The sequence below is a fragment of the Plectropomus leopardus genome, chromosome 15 (genome assembly GCF_026936395.1).
Source record: "Plectropomus leopardus strain MGB_pleo_1.0 chromosome 15, ASM2693639v1, whole genome shotgun sequence".
Lineage (NCBI taxonomy): Eukaryota > Metazoa > Chordata > Actinopteri > Perciformes > Serranidae > Plectropomus > Plectropomus leopardus.
In genome coordinates, this window is record NC_142190.1 from 27,147,195 (window position 1) to 27,172,789 (window position 25,595).

A 25,595-nucleotide genomic window follows, 5' to 3' on the forward strand; every position below is an offset into this window, starting at 1 on the left:
CTGAGGCTAAACTGAGGCTAGAATCAAACACTGTTTTAAAAGCTCGCAGTCAGTTCTAATTGTGCAATGTTTTGATCTAACAGAGATCTTCTGTTTGACTCTTGCCTCAGTATGATTTTTTTGATTCAGCACCTGTAAAAACAGCAAAAGTGCAGACAAGAGGTTTGACAAGAGGCTTGACAGCTCAGGTTAAAATTTTATTTTGTTATTTAATTTTACATTTTGCTCACTTAATACTCTTTGCTGGAAATCCTTTCTTCTTTTGCTGCTCTAAAACAGTAGCTGTCAGCGATTGCACTGTGCAACTTGCTTTGTATGCTGTTGTTCGAAGGTAGCAAAGAACTCAGCTCCGAAAGAGTTGCAGATTTATCCGGATGTGTAACTAACTACTTTAATCTTATCGGTTAATTCGGTGGTATCAGTGGATCAGTGCATGGGCTTATGTACTCGCTGATACCCAATCCAGCATTTTAGGAAGTATAGGAGGCATTCTGATACTGGTATCAATATTGGAACAACTCTAATTTCTTAAATTGTTAAAAGAAAAAAAATCTCATTTCATTTTCAGAGGCATCCCATAGGTGAAGGTCATGTGTGACTGCGTTGGTTAAAAATATCAATGTACTGTGTGTTGCAGGCCTTCTTGTGGGAACTCTGGATACTGTGTTAGACTCCACATCCAAAGTTGCTCCCTACCGAATTCTGCACCACACACCAGACTCACAAGTGTATTGGTCCATAGCATGCGGTATGTTACGGTATTTTCATTTCATTCCAGCAAACATTTCATTACAGTTGTAAACTGATTTGGTTTTTCGCATTATGAATTGCAGAATCTGTTGGATTATTGCATTTTAAGTCATGCTGAAATTATAAAAATACAGTCACTGTTAAGACTGTTAATTTTATTACCATGTATAACAAAGGAAAGCGTCAAATTCTCACTTATAAGAAGTGTGAAACCAGCAAATGTTTGGCTTTTGTGCTTTAAAAATGACTAAAAGGATGATTCTCTTATTAAAATAGTTGGCAATTAATTTTCTGTGGCCCAAGAAATTGATTAACGGACTAATAGTTGCAGCTCTGAAGAGTTTACAGTAAAAAAATGCATGATTTCTTCTGCCACTGAAGACTATTTTAGCTTTTTTTTCTTTTTCAGAAATAAAGATAACTCTTAAATGTGATATTTGACAGTTGAGTTTTGTAATTTTGTTTTCACTCTCGGCTTGGGGTCAGGTGTCACCAAAGAGGAGATTGTGCAGCACTGGGATTGGCTGCAGCAGAACATCATGCGGACGCTCTCTGTGTTTGACTCCAGTGAAGACATCACCAGCTTTGTACAGGGCAAGATTAGAGTAAGAACTTCTTTTTTTCTTTTCACTGGGATTTCAGTCAGAACAGCCCACACAGCTGATATACCTACACGTTAATGTAACCCAGGTTACCAGGCCTTATTAACAGTCCAGTTCACCAGTTGATTAATTAAACCAATAAATTAATAAATTCATATTTTTTTTCCTGTGACAGATAAGTTACAGTCTTGCATAAAATGAATAAATAGGATTTATGGTTAAAAATCATAAATATGTTAATAAATAGATTAAAAAGATCAATACACACAAGTTCATGTATCTGTTTTTAAAAGAGTATTTTATTTCATTTTAAGTGTGGTGAATGTGCCTTTCTGGAAGTGTAAAAAGATTGGTGACATGAGGAGTTCGCGTGATAGTGTAACCAATCAGACACCACCAGGGCGTACGTGCCTGGGCGTTTCCGGTTTTTTCTCTCTCTCTGTCGGATCGTCTCCGAGGTAGCGGTGTGTGCTAACTTCCTGTTGCGGACTATGCCGATTTTTGTCTGAGAGGGCCAGATATTTTAAGTTTAAGTTACTTTTATTGTCAGAGCAGAGAGTGGAGCCTTCCCTTGTTGCCGTGGGTAGATGAGCGGACCGTGTGTTTCACAACAGAAGCGGAGGAGAACGTGAGTTGTGTTGATTAGCATTCGGCGCTAACTCCAGTCGTTAGCCACGTCCATTGCTAAAATTGTAGAGGTTACACGTTACTGAACTCCCATGTCCCTGTCTCTTAAAAAGCGGGATCCTGGACTGATGAGAGCCGTGTATTGTGCCCTGTGCCTGGAGTGTGTGTGTGTACATGAACTGTGAGCCTCTGGTGAGTAACTTTTACTGAAGTTAGTCTGATAAATCGAGTGAAATGTGTTGCTTCTGCTAATGTTAATATGGATCAATGAGGCATTATTTCCATGAATGTGGTGGTTAAAAAATGTTTTATATTACAGTGTTTTGTTTACATTTGCCCTCATTCTGTGTTTTTAAGTGAGTGGCAGTAGGAAAAAAAAAAGATAAAAAGAGGGAAAGAGATGTTCAGCTGGTTTGTTTCATGTTAATACTGAGAAATGTATTCAGTTCATTGAGTTTACAGTAAAAAGTGGTTAAGTAATTATTAAGAAGCTGTGTTACAAAGTATATGCAAAATTGTGTGTTTATATGTATTTATTTAAATTTAAAAGTATATTTTTGTTTATAGAATAACACAGTAACCCTGTTTTTGGCCTTTATAGGCCGGGTCTTTTTTTTCTTTCCGTTCCCTTGTATGGATTCCTGTGTTGATCTGCAAGACATCTTCTACTGGGGATTCTTCCTGTGTCTGTAAAGGTAGAACGGGACCTCAGTAGTTGTGGCGAGCCATCCCAAAAAAAAAAAACAGAGAACTGGAATTTACACAGGGACTGTGATTTATTTAAGGAAAAAAAGACTGATTTATTGAGGACTGTGGTTGATACTTCATGTCTGAAGAGCTGAAAGCTAAAATTGTTTTATGTCATTTATTTTTTCTACAACTGCATTTCTTATTTAATACAATACAACACACTTAAAAACGTGCCTTTGATGTGTGTGTGAGGTTCCTTACTAGGTCACTCATTGCATTTGCTAATACACCCTTTCTCCTGTAGCGACCTAAACTTCTGACTACTGGTCCACAAGGTGATTAATGCACATTGATGAAATAAATATCTGTATCTCCCAGTCTTTACCATTAGCAGTTAGAGCTGAGGCAGGTTACAGAAACTTGGCAAGCCAGGAGAAAGTGGAGTATTATTGAGTGACACGATTAAAAGTAAAGAAATACAGTAAAATGGATATAGTGGAAGATGAAAAGATAAATGTTAAGTAATCTCAGTTATTGTTTATGGGTTAACTCCAAACTGTAGTTGATGAGGAGCTTGAGAGCCACTTAAAACGCTATGGCCCTATTAACAGAGTGCTAGTTATTGATGATCCAGAATCAGAATATCATCTCTGCTCCATTGTGGAATTTGCAAATAGCTCTGCAATGCAAACATTTAGACCCCTACTGCCAAAAAACTATCTCAGCTCAGCAGATGCAAATGTCACCTTTAAAGTGCGCTCCTTAGATAGTGTTTACACTAGCACTGCTAGCAGCAGCGCCCACCAAGGGGTATCTTGAGGAACTGCAAGCCATTGCAAATAAGTGTGGAAAGTCATTTGAAAGTGTACTCCAAGCAGAACTGATGAAGATAAGTGCAGGAAAGGGCGTGAATCTCCTGCTGACACTGCACCAGTCGAAGACTCTCAAATAAACACCTCTGATGCAACTGGGCAAGATATTACAGTGTCATCACAGGTCATCACAGCAGCCTCTCTCCTTCTTGGCTCTGTCTCACCTGAGGTAGTCAGGAGCCTGCCAACTGTGTTCCCACCGTCTCCTTCACCCAGGCGTGGTCAGTGTGGTTTGAGAGGTGATGTCCAAGCAGCATCAACACCAGCTTTGCAAAGGCTGAGGCCGCTGCTCAGAGCCCACAGGTAACGCCCTACCTACCAGTGTGAATGGTCAGTCGCAGCCTGTTGTGTTGACAGCCGCTCCATCACCAAGCATGACTGCTAACATGAACGCTCAACATCCAGCGTCTCTGTCTATCAAAGCCAGTAGTAATGATGACGTGCTACAGTCACATCGCTCACTACTTACCATGAATGATGTTAATCCTCCTGCTGTACAACGGGTGGTAGTTGAACATGTCATGCGAAATAATGAAGCTATGTCTCCATGCACTCTTCATTCCGCCTCAGACCCTTCTCTGGCAAGTCTCCCGCCCAAACAGTGAACTTGATTACTATACCTGGAGAGCCAATGTTGACTTGTTCTTAACAGATCCTTCCATGTCTGACCTGCACAGAACCCGCAAGATCTTAGACAGCCTATTGCCTCCAGCTACTGACGTCATCACATGTCAGCCCTCAAGCTTCCTTGCCATCAATGTACCTTCAGCTGCTTGATTCAGTCTATGGCTCTGTGGAGGACGGAGATGAGCTGTTGGCCAAGTTTATGGGACACTGCAGAACAATGATGAGAAGCCATCTGACTATCTGAACCGCTTGCAAGTTGCTCTGAGTGCTGCAGTCAGGCGTGGTGGCATCGCAGAGAAGCGAACGAAACCGCTACCTCCTGAAGCAGTTCTGTCGAGGCTGCTGGAATGATGGATTGATCGCTGATCTCCAGCTGGAAGCGGAAAACAATTGCACACCCCTCCTTCGCCGAACTAGTGCTCCTCGTCAGGACAGAAGAAGACAAACAGGCAGGTAAATATGATCGCATGAAAAAGACACCTTGGGCTACACAAACCAAGTCCTGCTGTCCCAAAGTTCAGAGCTGCAGCACAGCAGTTAGCAGCATGCAGTTGTGCCACACCTGAAGAGAGCAACTGATGCTGAAGTCTTAAGAACAGCTTAACGAGATACAAGCACAGGTCGCTGCCATGCAGACTACAACTCCCGTAGCCAAAGTTAACTGTCCTGACACGACTGAAATCAGCACATTGAAAAGACAGGTTGCTGACGCGTTCAAGCACAAGTAGCTGATATGAAAGAAAGTCGCTCATGGAACTAAAAGTGAGCACCAAGCTGACAGAGATTAAAGCATTGAAACATCAGCTTGCTCTTCTCCAAGCACAGAGTAACTCCAGCCCAAGTCCAGAGCCAGCAACAGATACTATCGCCTGCATTCTCAAGAGACTCCTCCATCACAGCTCGACACCAGTCACCTAACAAGAGATTGAGCACACAGTCCAGTTCAGGGTCGACAGCAAACAGTAGGCCCGATCCATGGTATTATTTCCGCTGCGGTGAAGACGCTCACCTGGCGGTCAACTGCGAGTGAGCCCAATCCTCTTCTGGTCGAGGAAAAGAGACAGCTGCTGAAAGAGAGACGAAGACAATGGGATCAGCAAAATGGCAGTGCTGGCATCCAGCAGTTAAACTACTAGAAGCCCCTGTTGCAGGGCAAACAGGGACTGAAAGATCAACCAAGCGCCCTAGAAAGACAAAGCGGTGGCTAGCAAGTGTGGTAATGCTAACACCTCCTCCACCATACTACCGCCCAGGCTGGTTGGAACAAAGTGCACTGCTCAAGTCATCATTGAAGGCCATGAAGCTAACTGCCTGCTAGATCACAGGGGTCTCAGGTGACCACCATCCCGCTGTCATTTTTCCAGACCCACCTCTCCCATCATTCCTTGAAATCCTTGGATGATCTTTTGGATGTAGAGCTGCAAGTAGAGGGAGCCAATGGAGGGCTGTGCCTACCTTGGCAGTAGAACTCAACCTGATGTTTCCAGAGGAGTTTTTGGGCAAGGAGACTGAAGTCCCTACATTGGTGTTGGTTGTTCCTGATGTGAGCAGTGTGCCTCAAATCCTCATTGGCACCAACTCATTAGATGTCCTTTACTCCAGCTATGTTGAAGAGCACGATTGTTGCCCTCAGTCATCTTTTTCCTGGCTACAGAGTGGTTTTGAAAATCCTCTGAATGGAAAAAAGCAGGCAAGTACTGGAGCTCTGGGGCTGATCAAGCAGGAAACAACACCCGCCAAGTGGTGCAGCCAGACGGGCAGCACTGGCCACTGTGGAAGGGCAGGTTCACATGAGTGGTGCTCACAAGGATAAGTGGGTTGTTGTGGAGCAGCGCCTGTGTCGTCTCTTCCTGGCGGACTGCTGGTGGCTAGCTCCCCTGTGCACCTTACCTGTCAAGCGCCCTTGCTCAATGTCAATCCTGCTGAGGAATGAGACCCAACACGACATCACCATCCCTCCAAGGACCGTGTTGGCTGAGATTCATGCTGTTCGACAGGTGATGGGGGAAGGAGCCCCAGCCGATTCAACCACTCCTGAAACCAAGAGGATGGAGTTCGATTTTGGGGGAGTCCCCTTACCACCAGAGTGGAAAAGAGCGAATCACCAGGCTGCTCAATAGCATGCCTGAAGTCTTCTCTCAGCGACATGGACTTTGGTCATACCAAGCAAGGTAAGCATCACATCAACTTGAGTGACAACACCCCTTTCAAACACCGACCCAGACCTATCCATCCACATGATGTTGATGCAGTCAAGAAACATCTTCAAGAGCTGCTAGATTCTGGTGTCATACGAGTCTGAGTCCCCTTTGCATCTCCCATTGTTATGCGGAAGAAAGATGGTTCTGTGAGGTTGTGCATCGACTTCCGAAACTCAACTCCCAGACCATAAGAGATGCATACGCTCTGCCAAACTTGGAGGAAGTGTTCTCTTTTTGACTGGCTCAAATGGTTCTCAGTCCTTGATTTAAAATGGGGCTATTACCAAGTCGAAATGGAAGAGGCTGATAAACAGAAGATCATGTCGTGTGCCCACTGGGCTTTGGGAATTCAATAGAATGCCCCAGGGGGGTTACCAACGCGCCAAGTACTTTTCAGCGATTGATGGAGAGATGTGTGGGCGATCTCAACCGCAAGGAAGCGCTTGGTTTCATCGACGATGTCATAGTCTTCTCTGATACCCTGGAGCAACATGAGTCAAGATTACTGCAGGTCCTCAACCGACTTAAAGAGCGGTTTGAAGTTGTCATCTGAAAAATGTAAGTTTTTCCAAACCTCGTTAAGTACCTTGGCCATATTATTGTGTCCGAGCATGGAGTCAGACAGACCCACAGAAGATTGAGGCGTTAAAGACCTGGCCAGTACCAGAGAACCTCAAACAGCTGCGCTCCTTCCTGGGTTTCTCGGGGTACTACCGGACGGTTTGACGAGGAACTACTCAAAGATCATCAAACCCCCTAAATGACCTCACAGCCGGGTACCCACCTCTCAGGAAACACAGTCAAGGAAAAGGGAAAACTCACCTGTACTTCCATCCAAAAGAGTCCTTTGGGAAGAGGTGGACTCCAGAATGTCAGAGAGCGTTCAAGAGATCATTGACAAGCTCACCACCGCACCTGTCTTGGGATTTGCGAACCCCAGCCTCCTGCACTCTCCTTCACACTGACGCAGCACGACAGGGCTTGGTGCGGCGCTATACCAAGAACAAGACGGACAGATGAGGGCTATAGCTTTTCGCGAGCAGAGGGCTGACGTAAAAGTGAGGCGAAATACCTGCTCATAAATTGGAGTTCCTTGCACTAAAGTGGGCGGTCACAGCTAAGTTTAGTGATTACTTATATGGTACCGACTTCACTGTTGTTACTGACAGTAACCCTTAACTTACATCCTGACTTCCGCGAAGTTGGACGCCACGAGCTACAGGTGGTTGTCAGCTCTGTCGACATACAACTTCAAGCTCCAGTATAGAGCAGGGAATCAGAATCAGGATGCAGGCGGACTTTCTCGTCGACCACATGGAGAGCTCAGGATGATGCTGTGTCGAGGAAAGAGCGTGAGAGGATTAAACAGTTCACTCTACATTACCTGGAGGAGCAGGAGACTCCAAATGTTGTTCTTCCAGATGCGAAAGCCATATGTGAGAAGCATGATGTTGAGTGGTCTCACAAAACTCCACATGTCCACCAGTCACACTTGTTGAGTCCCTCGCCGTCCATTCCGATGCTCTGCCCAGTGGTTTCCAGCAGGAGGATAACCATGGACTCCCTGTCATTGGTCATTGGACTGAAGAGGAGATGGGAGCAAAGCAGCTACCGATCCTGATCTCAGAGTGGTCATTGAGCACAAGGAGTCTGGAGACATGCCCCTCACCTGCCCTGAGACACAATTTCCAGATCTTGTTTTGTGGCTCAGAGAATGGGCGTCTAGAGCTGAAAGGTGGAGTGTTATACAGAGCACGGCAAGAACATGGACGAAGTCACGCACCAGCTGGTTCTACCAACTGAACTCAGAGCCACAGCACTGAAAGGCCTACATGATGATCTAGGTCATCTAGGCATAGAGCGGACCCTCGACCTCGTGAGGTCACGCTTCTATTGGCCTAGAATGTCCGCCTGTATGAAACAGAAGATCAAGGTGTGTGAACGCTGCGTGAAGACTCCAGCCGAAAAGGGCAGCCCTCTGTGTATATCAAGGCCAGCAGGCCCTTGGAGCTAGTCTGCATGGACTTCCTGTCGGTGGAGCCTGACCGAGCAACACAAAGGATATATTGGTGCTGACGGACCATTTCACTAAATATGCAGTAGCGATACCAACATCGGAACCAAAAAGCCCGACAGTGGCTAAGTGCTTGTGGGAAAACTTCCTGGTGCATTATGGGTTTCCAGAAAAACTTCTGAGTGACCAGGGTCCAGATTTCAATCTCGTACCATAAAAGAACTGTGTCCCATCGCTGGCATCCAGAAGGTCAGGACTACCCCTTATCACCCCAGAGGGAATCCAGTGGAGCGATTCAATAGGACCCTCCTCCAGATGTTGGGCACTCTCGAAAACAAGGACAAATCCCATTGGAAAGAATTTGTCAAGCCTCTGGTACGCAGCGATATAACTGCACGCAGCGGAATGACGTGACAGTTCAGCCCCCACGAACTAATGTTTGGCAGACAACCACGGCTTCCAGTTGATTTGGCATTCGGTCTACCCTCCAGCTGTGAACCCAAGTCACATTCCCAGTATGTGCATGATTTAAAGGGCCGCCTAGGGGAAAGCTACCGAGTTGCCATGGAGAACGCCTCAAAGACAGCTGATGCAAGCAACGGCAGTTTGACAGGAGAGTCGTTGAGTCCACTCTGGAGACAGGAGATCGTGTCCTTGTCAGGAGCGTTCGGATAAGAGGGAAACACAAGTTGGCCGACAAATGGGAACCAGACGTGCACGTGGTGGTCAAAGCGTGCTGGCGACCTACCTGTGTATACTGTCAAGCCAGAGGGAAAGGAAGGACACCGCACCTTACACCGTGACCTTCTGCTGCCGTGGTGGGATTCTTACCTGTTGCTGAGCCTGAGCAACCTCCAAGCAGGCCATCAGCAGACCTAGAACAAGGAGACAGTCAAGAATGGAAGTCTGGCGGAGTCTGAGGTGGAGATGACAATTCAGAGTCAGAAGACATTGACTACCATTACTACTTACCTGGAGAGACACTGGACACTGACTTCATCGAGACACGACTTTGACCCTGCCAGAGCGAACACCTGCAAGGGAGAGACACCTTGGAGAGACAAAACAACCAATCCAGACTTCAGTTGGTAGACTTCCTGCTCCTGTCGACCTGGTAGGAAAAAGAGGACACTGAGCATGGAGAAACAGGACAGAGGGAAGGATGTGCACCTGAAGGAGGAACCATGACAGTGGATACCCGTGGAGGTCATTTCATCTAAATCAGAGGAACCTCCGGCTTCGGGGATGCAAATGAGCCAAGCTCTAACAGATCAAAGCAGTTCTGGATGGAAGGAAGCTCAGCAGTTGTGGATCCGAAAGCTGAGGTCATCTCAGAGCGCAGAGAAATTGATGACCCCAAAGTGAGGAGAGCTCTGTTTGGGAAATCCCAGGACACCCCCCCTGATGTTTCAAGGGAAGAGGATGAGACCTTACCTGTCCAGCTGAGCATGTCGGAGTCTGCCCCAGAACCAAACGTCATGGATGGAAGTCTTCCTGTTTTCTCAAACCTGTCATTCAGTGACAGCAGCAAGGATGAAGGATGCTTTGTCCACAAACCTTGTGAGGACGTTTCAGTGGACAGAACCAATGAAGGAACAGCAGTTGGGATGCCTGGGAGAAGAACCTCTCCAGTCATTATGGGAGAGAGTGAGAGTGACAGCAGTGTTCCCAGACGTTCCCAGAGGCACAGAGAACAGCCTGAACGACTGCAGTATGGTCAATTGGGAAATCCCTTGCTGTCTATAGTCCAGTCACTCTTCCAAGGCCTCAACCTTGCCTTTGCCGATGCCCTCCAGAACCATGGCTATGCAGATACTCCTCAAAGATCCCCAAGGCCACTTCGTAGTCATATGGGTGTAATGGGACATACACACCTTTAGGAGGGAGGGTGTAACCCAGGTTACCAGGCCTTATTAACAGTCCAGTTCACCAGTTGATTAATTAAACCAATAAATTAATAAATTCATATTTTTTCCTGTGACAGATAAGTTACAGTCTTGCATAAAATGAATAAATAGGATTTATGGTTAAAAATCATAAATATGTTAATAAATAGATTAAAAAGATCAATACACACAAGTTCATGTATCTGTTTTTAAAAGAGTATTTTATTTCATTTTAAGTGTGGTGAATGTGCCTTTCTGGAAGTGTAAAAGATTCGGGTGACATGAGGAGTTCGCGTGATAGTGTAACCAATCAGACACCACCAGGGCGTACGTGCCTGGGCGTTTCCGGTTTTTTCTCTCTCTCTGTCGGATCGTCTCCGAGGTAGCGGTGTGCTAATCTCCTGTTGCGGACTATGCCGATTTTTGTCTGAGAGGGCCAGATATTTTAAGTTTAAGTTACTTTTATTGTCAGAGCAGAGAGTGAGCCTTCCTTGTTGCCGTGGTAGATGACGGACCGTGTGTTTCACAACAGAAGCGGAGGAGAACGTGAGTTGTGTTGATTAGCATTCGGCGCTAACTCCAGTCGTTAGCCACGTCCATTGCTAAAATTGTAGAGGTTACACGTTACTGAACTCCCATGTCCCTGTCTCTTAAAAAGCGGGATCCTGGACTGATGAGAGCCGTGTATTGTGCCCTGTGCCTGGAGTGTGTGTGTGTACATGAACTGTGAGCCTCTGGTGAGTAACTTTTACTGAAGTTAGTCTGATAAATCGAGTGAAATGTGTTGCTTCTGCTAATGTTAATATGGATCAATGAGGCATTATTTCCATGAATGTGGTGGTTAAAAAATGTTTTATATTACAGTGTTTTGTTTACATTTGCCCTCATTCTGTGTTTTTTTAAGTGAGTGGCAGTAGGAAAAAAAAGATAAAAGAGGGAAAGAGATGTTCAGCTGGTTTGCTTCATGTTAATACTGAGAAATGTATTCAGTTCATTGAGTTTACAGTAAAAAGTGGTTAAAGTAATTATTAAGAAGCTGTGTTACAAAGTATATGCACAAAATTGTGTGTTTATATGTATTTATTTAAATTTAAAAGTATATTTTGTTTATGGGAATAACACAGTAACCCTGTTTTTGGCCTTTATAGGCCGGGTCTTTTTTTTCTTTCCGTTCCCTTGTATGGATTCCTGTGTTGATCTGCAAGACATCTTCTACTGGGGATTCTTCCTGTGTCTGTAAAGGTAGAACGGGACCTCAGTAGTTGTGGCGAGCCATCCCCAAAAAAAAAAAAAAAAACAGAGAACTGGAATTTACACAGGGACTGTGATTTATTTAAGGAAAAAAAGACTGATTTATTGAGGACTGTGGTTGATACTTCATGTCTGAAGAGCTGAAAGCTAAAATTGTTTTTATGTCATTTATTTTTTTCTACAACTGCATTTCTTATTTAATACAATACAACACACTTAAAAACGTGCCTTTGATGTGTGTGAGGTTCCTTACTCGGTCACTCATTGCATTTTGCTAATACACCCTTTCTCCTGTAGCGACCTAAACTTCTGACTACTGGTCCACAAGGTGATTAATGCACTGATGAAATAAATATCTGTATCTCCCAGTCTTTTACCATTAGCAGTTAGAGCTGAGGCAGGTTACATTAATCTCTTAGCAGGGCTTTAATTTTAATTCTATAAAATACCATAAATGATAATGTAATTATTGTAAAACATTAATCTCTTATTACTGTGAATTCCTCAAACCTGATGAGTGGTGTCATTCTTTTGGCCACTTAGTGAATAATTAAGTGTGGGTTCATTACCAAGAGCAACACCTTTCAGATTAGACAGTCATTTTCCACAGCTGACACAAAGATATTTATTTGAGCAGTTTTAAAAAAAACGATGATGTCCTGTTGTCCCCCTCTGTCTGCGCTAATCCCTGGATGTTTGATATGTTAGGGTCTTATTGCAGAGGAAGGAAAGACATCCCTGGTGCTGGAAGACGATCCTGAAAAGTTCAGAGAAGCGCTCTTGAGGTTTGAGAAGTGGTTTGAGCTGCCACCCGAGGAAAAGCTGGTCACGTACTACTCATGCAGCTACTGGAAAGGCAAAGTGCCCTGCCAGGGCTGGCTCTACCTCAGCACCAACTTCCTGTGCTTCTATTCATACCTGCTGGGAGCTGAGGGTGAGATATTTTCTATGCCATTTATTAAAGAAGAAACACACAACTTTTTATAGTTATATTTTGTTTGGTTATTTTAATTTTATAGTTTATCACTTTTTATAGATATTAAATTAATATCATGATATGAGACTAAGTATGGTGAGTATCTAAACTGCTGTATATTCCCTGCTTTAAAGGCTGCATTACAGTAAAGTGATGTCATTTTCTGGACTTACCTCACAGTTCTTCCTGTTCTATTATTGCCTTTATCGACTTTATTATGATATCCACATCATTAATTAGTGTTTATCAAAAATCTTACTGTGTATTTTCTAAAAGCTAGAAAAGTTAACCCAACAATATTGTTGCAGTATTGATATTGAGGTATTTCCTCACAAATATTGCAATATTTGATTCTCTATGTATCACCCAGCCCTATCCTAGTATTTCTAAATTGTATTATTGTTTGTGCTGCTTTTGCAAAGACAACTAGATCGCTTTCCATTTTCCTCAGAGCCTTGCAACCACAAACAATACAGGACACACTGCATTCTGTTTTCCAAGGTTACTTTGGTCGTTCTAACATCTACCATCCCCACTAAGGGGGATAGTAACTGCACAGAACTTATATTTGTACTCTTTTGGAGATGGTGACAGCTCCCGCTAGCTACCAGTCAAAACAAAAACAGCATCCTCTTCCTGTTTCGGTTGTGTAACAGTTGACACACCTCCTTTGTTCTGTAAATCAAACCTCTCTTTCTGCAGCAGATTGTACCTGCTGGCTGACAGAATTGCATTCTACTTTAACACGAGTTGCCATTTGTCTTGCTAATTTTGATTGTTGAAAACAATGACTTTGGCAGCTCCTAGTTGGCTTTAAAAGTAGCTCCAGGTAATTAAAGGTTTCATAATTATGAAAAAGCCATTAAAGCAGACTTCATCAGAGAGGCAGATTTGAAAAGTCGATAATGGATAACAGATTTTAATGACACAAAGTGACATTTTAAGATTTTTTTTACAATAATGCTATGAAAATTTTTGGTGAGAGCATTTCTTGATAATGGCATCTTGAAGTATGTTGTTTCTGCAGTGCATATTAATATATTTAAATGACTGAGAAACTGGACGTTGTACAAAAAGAAAACAGTATTACAAAACAATAATTTTTCCATTTGTTCAGTATTAGTGTCCTTGCAGCTGTGAATCTTAATCACTGATTTAATTTTCATGTATTGTGATGACTCAACAGTGAAACTGATCATCTCCTGGGATGAGGTCTGGAGGCTGGAGAAAACCTCCAACGTTATCCTGACTGAGAGCATCCATGTCCTGGCTCACGGGGAGGACCACTACTTCTCAATGCTGCTGCACCTTAACGAAACATTTATTATCATGGAAAAGCTGGCTGACTACGCCATCAAACGCCTTTTTGATAAAGAGGCCTTCCAAAGAGAGCCAGCACTCGCCGACCCCCTGCAAATTACCAAGAGGTACAGTCTGTCTGCTGCACTGCACAGCTTTAAGTGATCCTGTTAGTGCTGGCTGCCAACATGAGGAACCAGAGTAAACATTGTCTGACTTGAGTCACAAAGCATTTGTGTTTGTGTTAGTTTGCCTGGAGCGGCAGGTAGGTCATACATGACAACACCAGGAACAGATATTTTGAAATCAACGTACTGTTATTGTTTACTTTGACCATTTTGACTACCGGTAATTTAAATTCCTAATGCTATTACTTAAAGGAGACCGGTGATGCTTTTTTGTATTGCGTATCTTAAAGGATGTTCATGTTAAATGTGGCCAAAGTTTCAAATAATGAGGTAAACATATGTAGAAGTAATCCCTGTGAGCAAAAACCTCCTAGTGTGGCAACAGTGTGACATCATACAGACCTTTCCCATCAAAATTAACATAATCATGCAGGTTTTTCAAACTCAGTTAAACCTGCTCAAAATAGGCTGCTCTCCCATCGCCAGTAGAGCAGAGCTGTGTACACAGAGGTGTGTAAAAACGATACAGTGGCAACTTTTCTTTATATATCTCTAACTTCTTCAGTCTCTCTTTAAAACTCTGTGCAGACTAATTTCAATTGATGTTTAACTACCGCAGAGTCATTTGACCCAGGTGTCAGTACTGATTGGACACATTTCCATTGCATTACAAAGCCAGATGTTAGTGGGTGAACGCTTCTGCAAAATGTAATAATCACGGTAGTAAGTATCTTCAAGGCTTCAGTGAGTGTGCAAAGACATAGAGATGTAGAACACCCAGAAACGCTAACCATTCAGTGCAGGCTGGGCTTTTTTCTGGAGCTGGACTTAAAGAGACAGCCGCTAAAACGTAGTATTTCAGACCGAGGGTGAACATAGGTATTCCAGCACAGCCAGTACGAGGAAAGTAAAGTGTTTTTGTCTATTACAGCATGTAAACATGTTCATTTAGGAACCTCACATACAAGTATGAACCCGAAAATGTCGCAATGGGTCCCTTCAATAATGGTTGTAATGATACCACAGGACAATTCAGGAACTAACCTTGTAGAAAATAATCCACCTGATCTACCTAATATGCCAGTGCCTAAAAGACTGATGTGGAAGCTGACAGTCAGGAGCATGAAAAATAGGTTATGGTGAAACTAGTGCGTGTGTGTGTGTGAGTGAGAGCAGGAGAGAGAGAGAGAGAGAGAGAGAGAGAGAGTGTGTGTAAGCTGCTGAAAGGATGTTCTTAGAAAACTTCAACATGATGTCCTGCTCATGACATTTTCTGCTTTCCTTCCCCCACAGAGGCCTAGAAGCTCATGCAAAGAGTGAGCAGTTCCGGACGTTTTTCAGGCTTCCCAGAGAGGAAAATCTGTTAGAGGTGCATGAGAGCTTCCTTTGGGTTCCCTTCAGCCATTTTAACACACTTGGCAAGATCTGTCTGTCTGAGAACTACCTGTGTTTCGCCAGCCAAGATGGAAGCCAGTGCCACACCATCATTCCGATGCGAGAGGTAAAGTGAAACTGGATTGATTGAAAACACTGCCAGTGACATTTCAAATAGCACCCTGCAAAATGATGAATAGCACAAAACTTCAAAAGTGTCCATCTGGTCTGCCAACTTCCTCCAGGTTGTTAATGTGGAGAAGCCAGACTCCAGCAGCAGAGCTTTAACCGTGTATGTGCGTGGCAAGAGGGCGCTGCGTTTCTCTGAGGTGCGGGACTACCAGCGGCTTGCCAACACAATCCGGAGCAGGTGTGGGATTAGTCCCAGCCCTCAGCACTCTGCGTCAACAGAGGTAACATGTTTTACATGCCCAGTGTGTAGGATTTAGGGGGATGTATTGGCAGAAATTGAATATCTTTTAATAAGTTTTCTTTCATGTGTAGTCACCTGAAAATAAGAATCGACGTGTTTTTTAGCCTAGAATGAGCCATTTATGTCTACATATGGAGCGTGTCCTCCTCTGGAGATCGTCATGTTGCAACGGCATGTTTCTACAGTAGCCCAGAATGCAGTATGGACAAACCAAACACTGGCTTTAGATAGGGCCATTTGCATTTTTGTGTCGGGCACCATAGTTGGAAGTGCCTCCGTGATGAAAGCTTTGGAAAAAACCCACATTTTTATATTATGAAACTGCTTTTTTCCATGTTTTAGCAGTGTTAATCACATGGTCTGTAATTTTGGAGTGGAAGAGACCTCTGTAGATACTTCAGCTCCTTGTTAAAAAACCTACTGAACAATGAACACTAAAGGAATCCTGACTGGGAGAAGTTTCAGATGATTGCAGCCTGCCATCCTCATCGCAATATGCCGCTAAAACTTTTTCTTTAACTGCTGTTTTATTTATGCCATTTTACTCTTGATACACAGTTTGCTTTCTTACAATGATACAATGAAAAACAATGTGTATTTATTTCCAAGGCCATAAGAGGCGAGTGCCAGTCACTCATCAACCACTTTGAGGACAACCCAGAGGACGTCACGCTGATGGTGGGACAGAAAGACAGCAGCAAGGCTGTAAGCACGGAGGCTCTCATGACTGTTTTCCACCCGCAGGACGTTGAAAACCTCGACCCCAAAATGGTAAATATCAGAGTTTGGCTCAAATGAAACATAAGCAGCACTTTGTGGAAAGCCATCACAGTCGCCTACAAAATCTGACTCCATTACCTTGATGAGGGCTGATGAATTGTGATGCACCAGAACCTTGTTATGCTCTGCAGGATGAGGGTGTCTTGGTGGGTGTTTAATCAATTCAGAGGTGGCCATGAATAAAAATGAAGCATGCATCTGTTTAGAAATACAGCCAGTTTTAAACAGTGTTGCAGAGTGTGCACGATAACACAGAGATGTGTGCGTTTGACAGCTTAAAGAAAAGATGAAGGAACAGTCTTGGAACATACATTTCTCCGAGTATGGACGTGGCACGAGTATGTTCTTCACCAGGAAGACACGAGACTTGATCGTTCGTGGCGTTCCCGAGGCCTTGAGAGGAGAGCTGTGGATGCTTTTCTCAGGTATTTATACAGCAGACACCAGTCTCGCCATGATATGTGCAGTAGGTGTTATGCAGTGTCAGAGGTTTGCTAACGAAGTCTTGCATGATTGCAAGTGTTAAGTGCTCAAGTGCTCATCAACATAAATTATTAAGTGAAGCATGGTTGGTGTGGGATCCGAGCAGCATCTGTTTTTTGGACTGACTGTGGTTCTGGCTCCATAGGAGCTGTGAACGACATGGCCACTCACCCCGGCTATTACACTGATCTGGTGGAACAGTCTCTGGGCACAAGCACTTTGGCTACAGACGAGATCGAGAGAGACTTGCACCGCTCTCTGCCAGAGCACCCTGCCTTTCAGAGTGACACTGGAATCTCAGCTCTACGCAGAGTCCTTACTGCCTACGCATCCAGGAACCCGAAAATTGGCTACTGCCAGGTACTTTGATTTCTTGTTTTTAACAAGCAAAAGAGCCCTGATTGACACTGATAATAAAAAAAAACACTCAGGAGCTCTTTAAGTGTTTGAGTAAATATGCAAACAGTCGTTAGCCAATTACTGTATGTAGCCAGAAGTTTGTTATCACAGAAAAATTTATAATAGCTATGAAAACACAAAATGCGTAAAAGGAAGGACAGAAATACCAGGAAGTGTCCATTCTAGAGGTCAATGGATAGTGGATTTTAGAAAGACAGTTATAGTAATGATAGTTTGGAGCATATAAAAGCTGAAAACCAATTAACTGGCTGCTATCCCTCCATCCTTAAAACCCCCAACAAAAAAAACTTAAAGTGTCGTAAATAAGCAATCTTTGACTTTATTTGAAACTGGATAACTTGAAGTGAGCAGTAATAAATACCTAAATAGATATATAAATCTGGAAATGCATGTCAGACGAACTGAAAAATCTGGCTGGGAGTGACTTTTTTGAGCAATAAATTTCCACAGTCAATCTGAGATTCTCACGAGTTCAATAACATTACCTTGACTTTGTTTAAGAACAGCAATGTAAAGGTCGATCAGAAATGGTCAAGTTTTTATGTATTTAGATTTTTTTTGTATATTTTCTGATTGGTATGTGACAAAGCAGAAAAAATGTCAAATGTAATGTGTAACAAGATACTTTAGAGTGGAGTAATCTATGGCTTTTAGAATACTTTCTCCACGATTCATAAAACATAAAAAATAGACTAGGTCAGAACCTGTTGTATAGCTGGAGTGTGTATGCTTGAGGGCTTTCAATTCAAGAAAGGAAGCGGCAGCAATTCAATCAGTCGTGGACTTTTGCTCTATTGCAATAGCAAAAAAACCATTGCAACAGCAAAAAATAAATGTAAAAACATGCTGAAATAAAGAGCACTACATTCAAACATGCATGCATAGATGTTAGCCACTGTCAGAGCCATGTTGCACTGACGATAGCTTATACAGCGCAGTATCATTGCTCTCTAGCCCAGTCAGTTTGCACTCAGAATCATTCTTTATTTCTTAATTTGTAGTTTTTGTAATTGATGTGAGATTATCTGTTTGTTTTTGCTCTTTAACACTGACAAGTAAGGTGATGAGGTCATGGTACAGACTTCAACATAAAATGTGAACCCTTACAGTTTAAACCTTTGTGTTCTTCACTGTGAGTGGTCATTTCATGATATTGAGGAGTGCAGCAACTCTGAAAAGCAGAGCTGATTAAATAAAAAAAAGCCAAGTACTTTGAAAAAAGGCAGGCTGTGGTGCTCAGAAAAGGCCACAATGTGATCTAAAACCATTGAAACATTTTTAAAAAGGCACTGATGCTCTGTAAAGACGGTGAAAAAGGGTTCCCCGCACATCATCTGTAAAAACGTACCTTTTTGGCACACCTTCCTTTATACTGGCCATCCTCACACAATAACCCTTATTCTGAAGTAGCCTGTTTTTAAAAAATCCTTTCTCCTGTTCAGGCCATGAACATTCTCACCTCCGTTCTCCTGCTCTACGCAAAAGAAGAGGAAGCTTTCTGGCTCTTAGTGGCCGTCTGTGAGAGGATGCTGCCGGATTACTTCAACCGGCGAATTATTGGTGAGAATGGAAGCAGTTCTCATGCTGTTCATGCTGGTAATTTTGTGACTTTAGAATTCCGGTCTGAAATGTTGTCGATCTTTCTTAAGGTGCTCTGGTGGACCAGGCGGTGTTCGAAGATCTGATTCGAGAAAACCTGCCCCAGCTGGTGGAGCACATGACGGATCTGAGTTTCTTCTCTTCTGTGTCCTTGTCCTGGTTCCTCACGCTCTTCATCAGTGTCTTGCCCATAGAGAGCGCTGTGAACGTGGTGGACTGTTTTTTCTACGACGGCATTAAGGCCATCCTGCAGCTCGGCCTGGCAGTGCTCGACTACAACATGGAGGCTCTGATCAGCTGCCATGACGACGCAGAGGCTGTCACCATCCTCAACAAGTCTGTGGGAATCCAAACAAAGCAGTATTGGTGTATTTTAAACATCACTGCTGTGTTAAATGACTGTCTCTTTCTCTGATGGTGTTATTTCAGATTCTTTGACAGTGTGACAAACAAAGACAGTCCTCTGCCTCCAACAGTGCAGCAAGCTTCAGTGGGCAATAACGACAAAACATCTCACTTCAGCGTTGATATCAGCGAGCTGATCCGAGAGGCCTACGAGGTACTGCGTTTTTATCATGTCTGTTTTATTTAGTGATGTTGTCGTTGTGATTAATTTCAGTTATTGTGCTTTGTTTTAGAAATATGGAAATATCCGTTCAGAGGAAGTCGAGAGTTCACGGAAAAGAAACAAACTGCATGTCATTCAGACGCTGGAGGACACAACCAAACAAAATGTGGTAAGTGGCCATTGAGTTTACATAAGGCTCCCACAGTCATGGGAAACCTGGAAAAGTCATGGAATTTCACAATCATGTTTTACAAGCCTGGAAAAGTTATGGATAATCTTCCACATGATGTCACATAAAGGCAAATTTATTTCCCGTAGCTGTTGATGTAAAGTAGCTCTAATATTAAATCCAATTCAAAAAACTTTATTAAACCTACAAAGGGCAAACAGTTAAGAGCAGCTTGTTAAGACTACAAAACAAATACACGCACAAAAACACACATAGCAGCATCCACAATGTATTGTACATTCAGGCAAGCGCACCAGAAGCCAAAGAACCGGGATAAGAATAAAGTGCCAGTAGTTAATATAATGCACAATATAACAGTACAATATAAACCAGACTGTATACAGGTGTATAACACCTACAGGGAACTGACTCAGAGTCTGACTGCCAAAACATTTAGAATAGCAGTTCGTTTTGCAAGCAGGTAATACATTGTGATGCCTAAATGGCAACAGAAAGAAAATTCACCTGCAAGGACATAATGCGTCGGTGTGACTTTCAGTTTACATACGTTTCTACATTTTCTCCCTGCATTCTGCCCCTCCCTTCATGTTTGCCAGTGAGCTGAAATTATGTTCGAATAGTTGTTATGGGTTCTTGAAAATTCGTGGAAAAGTTTTGAAATTTTGTCTCAAAATGTGTGAGAAACCTGTGGTAAGAATGAACTAACATCTGTTTTTCAGATTCGGGTGGTGTCCCAAGAAGTGCGACTCAGTGCCTCACATCTTGACGAGCTTTATAACTTGTTCAAAGTGAGTCAAAGAAATGAGACCGTATCTTCTGTGTCATCATGCATTAATGTCGACAGTCATAATACAAAAAGACAGACAGATATAGATATGTTAGAATTTTCTTTGTCGTCTGTTTTCAGAGGCAGCATTTCCTCTCCTGCTACTGGACAATGAACAGTCCGGCTCTGCTCCATCATGACCCCAGCCTGGCCTATTTGGAGCAGTACCAGTTGGGTTTCCAGCAGTTCAGCATGCTTTTCTCCCTGCTGGAGCCCTGGGCTTTCTGCAACACCAAGAGCACGCTCTCCCTCTGGGTCTTCCGCCTGATAGACGAGAACCAGGACGGCCTTGTCAACTTTAAAGAGTTCTGCTGTGCGCTGGGTGAGTTCAATCACCCCTCTGATCTTAACTAAGGCCTTGATCAAACAGAGCGCATTTGGCAGGCTGCGAAACCTGAGGCGCACCGCATTGCATTTTGTTCAAGCCTGCTGTGATTAGAGCGCTTTTTGCACTCTGCTGCATCTTTTTATTTATTTATTTTTTTTTATCTATTATTTTTGTAGATAAGCAACCACCAAACCCCATAGCTCCACAGCTGTTTGGCTGTGAAGTAAATTCACTGATCTGTACCTTTTAAAACCTGCATTAATATGGACAGGGGGAGGGCACTTATTGTGACACTCAATAAGAGTGAGATGCTGTTCCCAAATGGTGCAGTGAACACTGGGAAATGGAGATCCTTCTGGGTACATGAGACCCTCAGAGAGAGGAGAAGTTGCTGGCAGGGGTGTTGCAGTGGTAGAATATCCCCTGTGGAGATTAAGGGTGGCTCAACAGTGTGATGTGTGATATTTCCGCCATTTTTTTGTTTTTTATTTATTATTTATTTATTTTATTGTAGTGTTTTGTAAATAAACTTCATTGTTAAGCTATTAATAGGCATAAAGTTGTTCATAAATGACACCGTTTTGAATCATATTAAATAACTGTTCTCTGTTGACGCATTGGTGGCATCTGGCTGCTATGATACGGAATAGCTGTGGAAGTAAAAATGTGGGCCTTTTTCCTCTGGCCCTTGCTCTATGTAAAGAGAAGGCGAAATAGATAGTGAGAAAGGTCGCGATCCTCCACTGTGATTGGACGGCTGGGTAAAAAGTGGAAGTGACAGTGAAAAGAGGCTGCAGAGTTTACACAAAAAAACCAGCACACACTTAATGTGCAGTGCTCGGCGCAAAAAAGACGCTCAGCACCTTTTTACACTACAGTCGATTGTAGCATAGCGTACACTGTCACCGAAAATAACATTTTCTTCAGAGAATTTACATAGATAAAGCACCAAACAACTGTTAGGGAACTTATATACTAGCTTTAGCTCCTTACATACCATTTCCCAAAATACAATTATTTTCTGACATTTTTAACAAACATGAGAATGGCCTAATAAAGAAACAAGTCAGATTCGTCCATGAGAATTTCCTCCAGGTTCGCAAGTTTTTGAATGATGTATCTTCCACACATTATGCAAATCTTCTTCTTTTTTTGTATGCTGAAATTATTTTTATGTTACTAGCCTGATATGCTTTAATCATGATTTGGGTAACACCATTCACCTCTTTGGAAGAATCTGATGTGATTTCTTTTTAGTAAGAGTCCCTTAGTTGAAGGTATGTATAAAATGAATGCGCTCCCAAATTATATTTTTATTTCAGATCTGTTGTAATTTCTAACTGCTTCTCCCACAGATACTTTATACAGTGGATCGTTCACAAACAAGCTGAAATTCCTCTTCAAGCTGCACCTGCCACCAGGTGAGTGATGAACAACTGACAAAGCCAAGAACAATAAATCTAAATGACAAATTAAAAAAATGGTTAACGTCACATCAGTTTGTGTCTAACTACAAAATAGATTTGCGTTAGTGTACCTTTAAGCTTCAGCCTCTGACTCACTTCTCTCTACAACATATCTACACTGATGATGCACTCCTGCAGGTTCAAAGTTCAAGTGCAGCAAATGTTTTCAGACTGGATCCTTTACAGTCTCTAAATTTGACCTAACGTGACAGCGGTAACACAACAGTAACAGACAGCAGCAGCAGCAGCAGTTTCAAGTAGAACACAAGGTCAGATAGACATCAGTCTTTGGTCTGCGGTGCATGAAAATGTATGAGTTGTCATTTCAATAATCCAGCCCGCTACCCAGCGTTTGTCGAGTGAGCACATTGCCTCGGGGTAGAAACCGTCCCTGAATATGTGTCTCTTGTCTGCATGATGTGGCAGTGCGTGCTTGAAGGCTGGGGTAAGAATAGGCTATGTTGGGCGAGAGAACTTTGCCATGGAAACGATGGCCGTAAGGAGCTGTAAGGGCATTTTGCAGCGGGCTAGTTTCTCCACAAAGAGGATCTGTGATGAGGACGAAGTGCTCAAATTACAACTGACAGCTTAGCAGCAGAAGAGCACTGAGTCACCGTTTGGGATGTGCCAGGCCTGTAAACATCAAGCAGCAGAGCTTGTTTTGTCTCACGGAGAGAGCACATTGCTTCAGCACCAAGGACAGGTCCCCAGTTCTGAACCGTGACGCTCTTTAATCGTCACCTGTGACATCACTACAAGTGTCTGAGCACAGGGGGGTGTGATAGCTGCAAACGCTGTCTGATAAGTGGGGCAGCACTTTGTGTTGATTTTTTCTATGCACAGTAGGCTTGAGGCTGTTATTTCCGTATGGCTGTAAGAAAGTGAACCATTTGTTGTTTGCTTCTTGTGTGAAAGTAAAAGAGTGCTGTTGGACCAAATCAACACCTTTTATGTCACCACAGCTGCCGTCACAAGACAACTTTTACATACACTACTTATTTTGTTTGTTTTCATTTTCTTATGATGCACATCATCATTTTTGACAACCCAGTTTCACTCATTGTGGCTTTTTCCCTCAAGCAAAGTTGGCAGAGTTGTGCACTTACAGAAAAAAGTAAACCACTGTGACCTCATATGCTTGCTGATTTCACAGTGGGACAGCTCCAAGCTGTGGAACCCGGCCAAACACTCCATTGATCAAGGAAATGAAATCATGTGCTATTTAGAGCTGAGAGTCTGCAGGTTTTTCAGTCCAAACATTAAAGTGCAGCAGCTGTATTCACTCACCAGCTTCAATCAAAGAGAAGGGGCTAGACACTGACATCATCTTTGTCGGGATTGGTTGTCAGGACAACAAAAGGTCTTGTTGTACCTTTAACCTTATAGCTATAGAAAGGAATATTAAAAATGTTAAACAGATAGTTCCAATTTTTGAAGAGGTATTGTTTGTGGTACTTATCCATAGATATTACAAATATTAGATATCACTTGGCACACCCGTAGTTTGGACAAGCAGGCTGGCTCAGCAATGTACAGCTGTGGACGTGTCTGCAACAAAACGCATTTTAGCCACCTGATCTTAATAGGGTTTAGCCTCATAAACGGGCTTTTTGTGCCCATGTAAACACACTCATTTAGGTTCATTCTGTTTGAATCCTGAGTATCTGTAAAAAAAGACACCGAGAAACTAACAACATGGCCGTCGTCTGGCTGAGCCGCCTGTGCAGCTCGAAGCTATCGGGCAAATATAATGACACTGTTTGTGTGGGTTATTGTGTAATCCGGCAATGCAAACTGACACACATGCATGAACACACACACAGTCATGGGTGGGGGTTGGAGTGCATAAGTGCAGAATGCCGCAGATAATAGCAGAATTAGAAATTAAAATGATACAGGCAGGAAGTATCTGGCAAGGGAATGTGTTATTTTATTCCCAACAATTTATTTATTAGGGTTGTACCCACCTTCAGAGTTTTGTTTTCCATACAAAGATTTAAAGTTTGAGCGGTCTCTACGGGACGTTTAGTGTGACAGCAGCATTCACGTCATATAGTAAATAAGCTAATGGCACTAGATGGCAAATGCACAACAGCATTTTGATATGAATGTTTACAATCAGTTAATCCCCCTAAAATTCATTATAACACATTTAATACAGCATATAACGCCGTCCAGTACACCACCACCATTAACTGCAGTATAATCTTCAACACGACCTTGGAGTGGATGAAGTAAGCTTTACAAAAACACTCTCTATTCCAGGACTCTTCAATGGGGTTACATTAGATTGTATCTAATAACCTGACGTAGGTGTTAATGGATATCTGTGTTTTCTTTGATCAAATTCTTTCATCCTTTCACCTCTGTGTCTTCATCTTTCCTCTCAGTGCACTCACAGTCGGTATCTTCTAGCTTTCACAGGTAGTCCTTTGCACTTAAAGGAACAAAGAATCCAGCACTTTATTCCAGTGACTGAAGACTCCTCTCACTTGCGTAGACTCACTGGTTAGCCTCTTTACTCTTCCTTCTCCTTTAAAATTCAATTTCCACTTTTACCTTTTCCTCCTAAATTCTGTCTGAAGTCTGTCTCGATGCTTTACTGAATGCCTTGAATTTTCTTGAAGCATTTCTCTATACAGTTTGTTCACACATTGCTTTTATGTTTCAGCATTCGATCTACCAGAAGATGGTGTGATAAGGAAAAGCCCTGAAAGAGGTTAGCACTTCATCAGTGTTGATCACAAACACTCCATGGTTACAAGACAAAACTGTTAATGTCTTAACTTTATGTGATAGTTTACAGTTTTTGTGTAAAATTTTCAGGAAGAGGAAAAGTGGACCTCCAGGCTTACCTGAAACAGTGGCAAAATGAAATACTTAAAAAAGAGGAAACCATCAAGGACCTGCCCCGAATCAATCAGGTAATTTACTCCATATTTATTGACTGAAGAGAACATTTTCTTCCTGAGGTGGCAAAAAAGGATTTAACTTATATTTAATCAACATATTTTTACTATGAAACCATACGTCTGATGAAACAGAACACATGCTTTTCTAATACCTCTGCGCCAGCAATAGCTGTGGCCGGATGCATTTCGTTTTTGGGTTGTCAGTCTGTCCCATTCAGGTGAACACGATATCTTAAGAATGCCTGAGGGCATTTCTTCAAATTTTACATAAAAGTCCACTTGGACTCAATGAT

At 42.7% G+C, this 25,595-nt stretch overlaps 1 protein-coding gene across 2 annotated transcripts in view; it reads left to right on the forward strand.

Annotated features, from left to right (window-relative positions):
• Nucleotides 1-25,595, forward strand: part of tbc1d8b (TBC1 domain family member 8B) — a 33,088-nt gene that overhangs the window by 3,872 nt on the left and 3,621 nt on the right. Inside the window, exons 2-20 of one of the 2 annotated variants that reach the window (XM_042498612.2) lie at nucleotides 638-748; nucleotides 1,237-1,355; nucleotides 12,229-12,454; nucleotides 13,683-13,923; nucleotides 15,217-15,424; nucleotides 15,543-15,710; nucleotides 16,340-16,501; nucleotides 16,785-16,935; nucleotides 17,139-17,353; nucleotides 18,856-18,973; nucleotides 19,063-19,348; nucleotides 19,442-19,571; nucleotides 19,651-19,749; nucleotides 20,490-20,558; nucleotides 20,678-20,918; nucleotides 22,280-22,345; nucleotides 24,806-24,898; nucleotides 25,062-25,109; nucleotides 25,217-25,314. In XM_042498612.2, the coding sequence (XP_042354546.1) occupies nucleotides 638-748; nucleotides 1,237-1,355; nucleotides 12,229-12,454; nucleotides 13,683-13,923; nucleotides 15,217-15,424; nucleotides 15,543-15,710; nucleotides 16,340-16,501; nucleotides 16,785-16,935; nucleotides 17,139-17,353; nucleotides 18,856-18,973; nucleotides 19,063-19,348; nucleotides 19,442-19,571; nucleotides 19,651-19,749; nucleotides 20,490-20,558; nucleotides 20,678-20,918; nucleotides 22,280-22,345; nucleotides 24,806-24,898; nucleotides 25,062-25,109; nucleotides 25,217-25,314 (2,849 nt within the window). The remainder of the gene's footprint in view (nucleotides 1-637; nucleotides 749-1,236; nucleotides 1,356-12,228; nucleotides 12,455-13,682; nucleotides 13,924-15,216; nucleotides 15,425-15,542; nucleotides 15,711-16,339; nucleotides 16,502-16,784; nucleotides 16,936-17,138; nucleotides 17,354-18,855; nucleotides 18,974-19,062; nucleotides 19,349-19,441; nucleotides 19,572-19,650; nucleotides 19,750-20,489; nucleotides 20,559-20,677; nucleotides 20,919-22,279; nucleotides 22,346-24,805; nucleotides 24,899-25,061; nucleotides 25,110-25,216; nucleotides 25,315-25,595) is intronic. The other variant, XM_042498613.2, reaches the window with a different exon arrangement.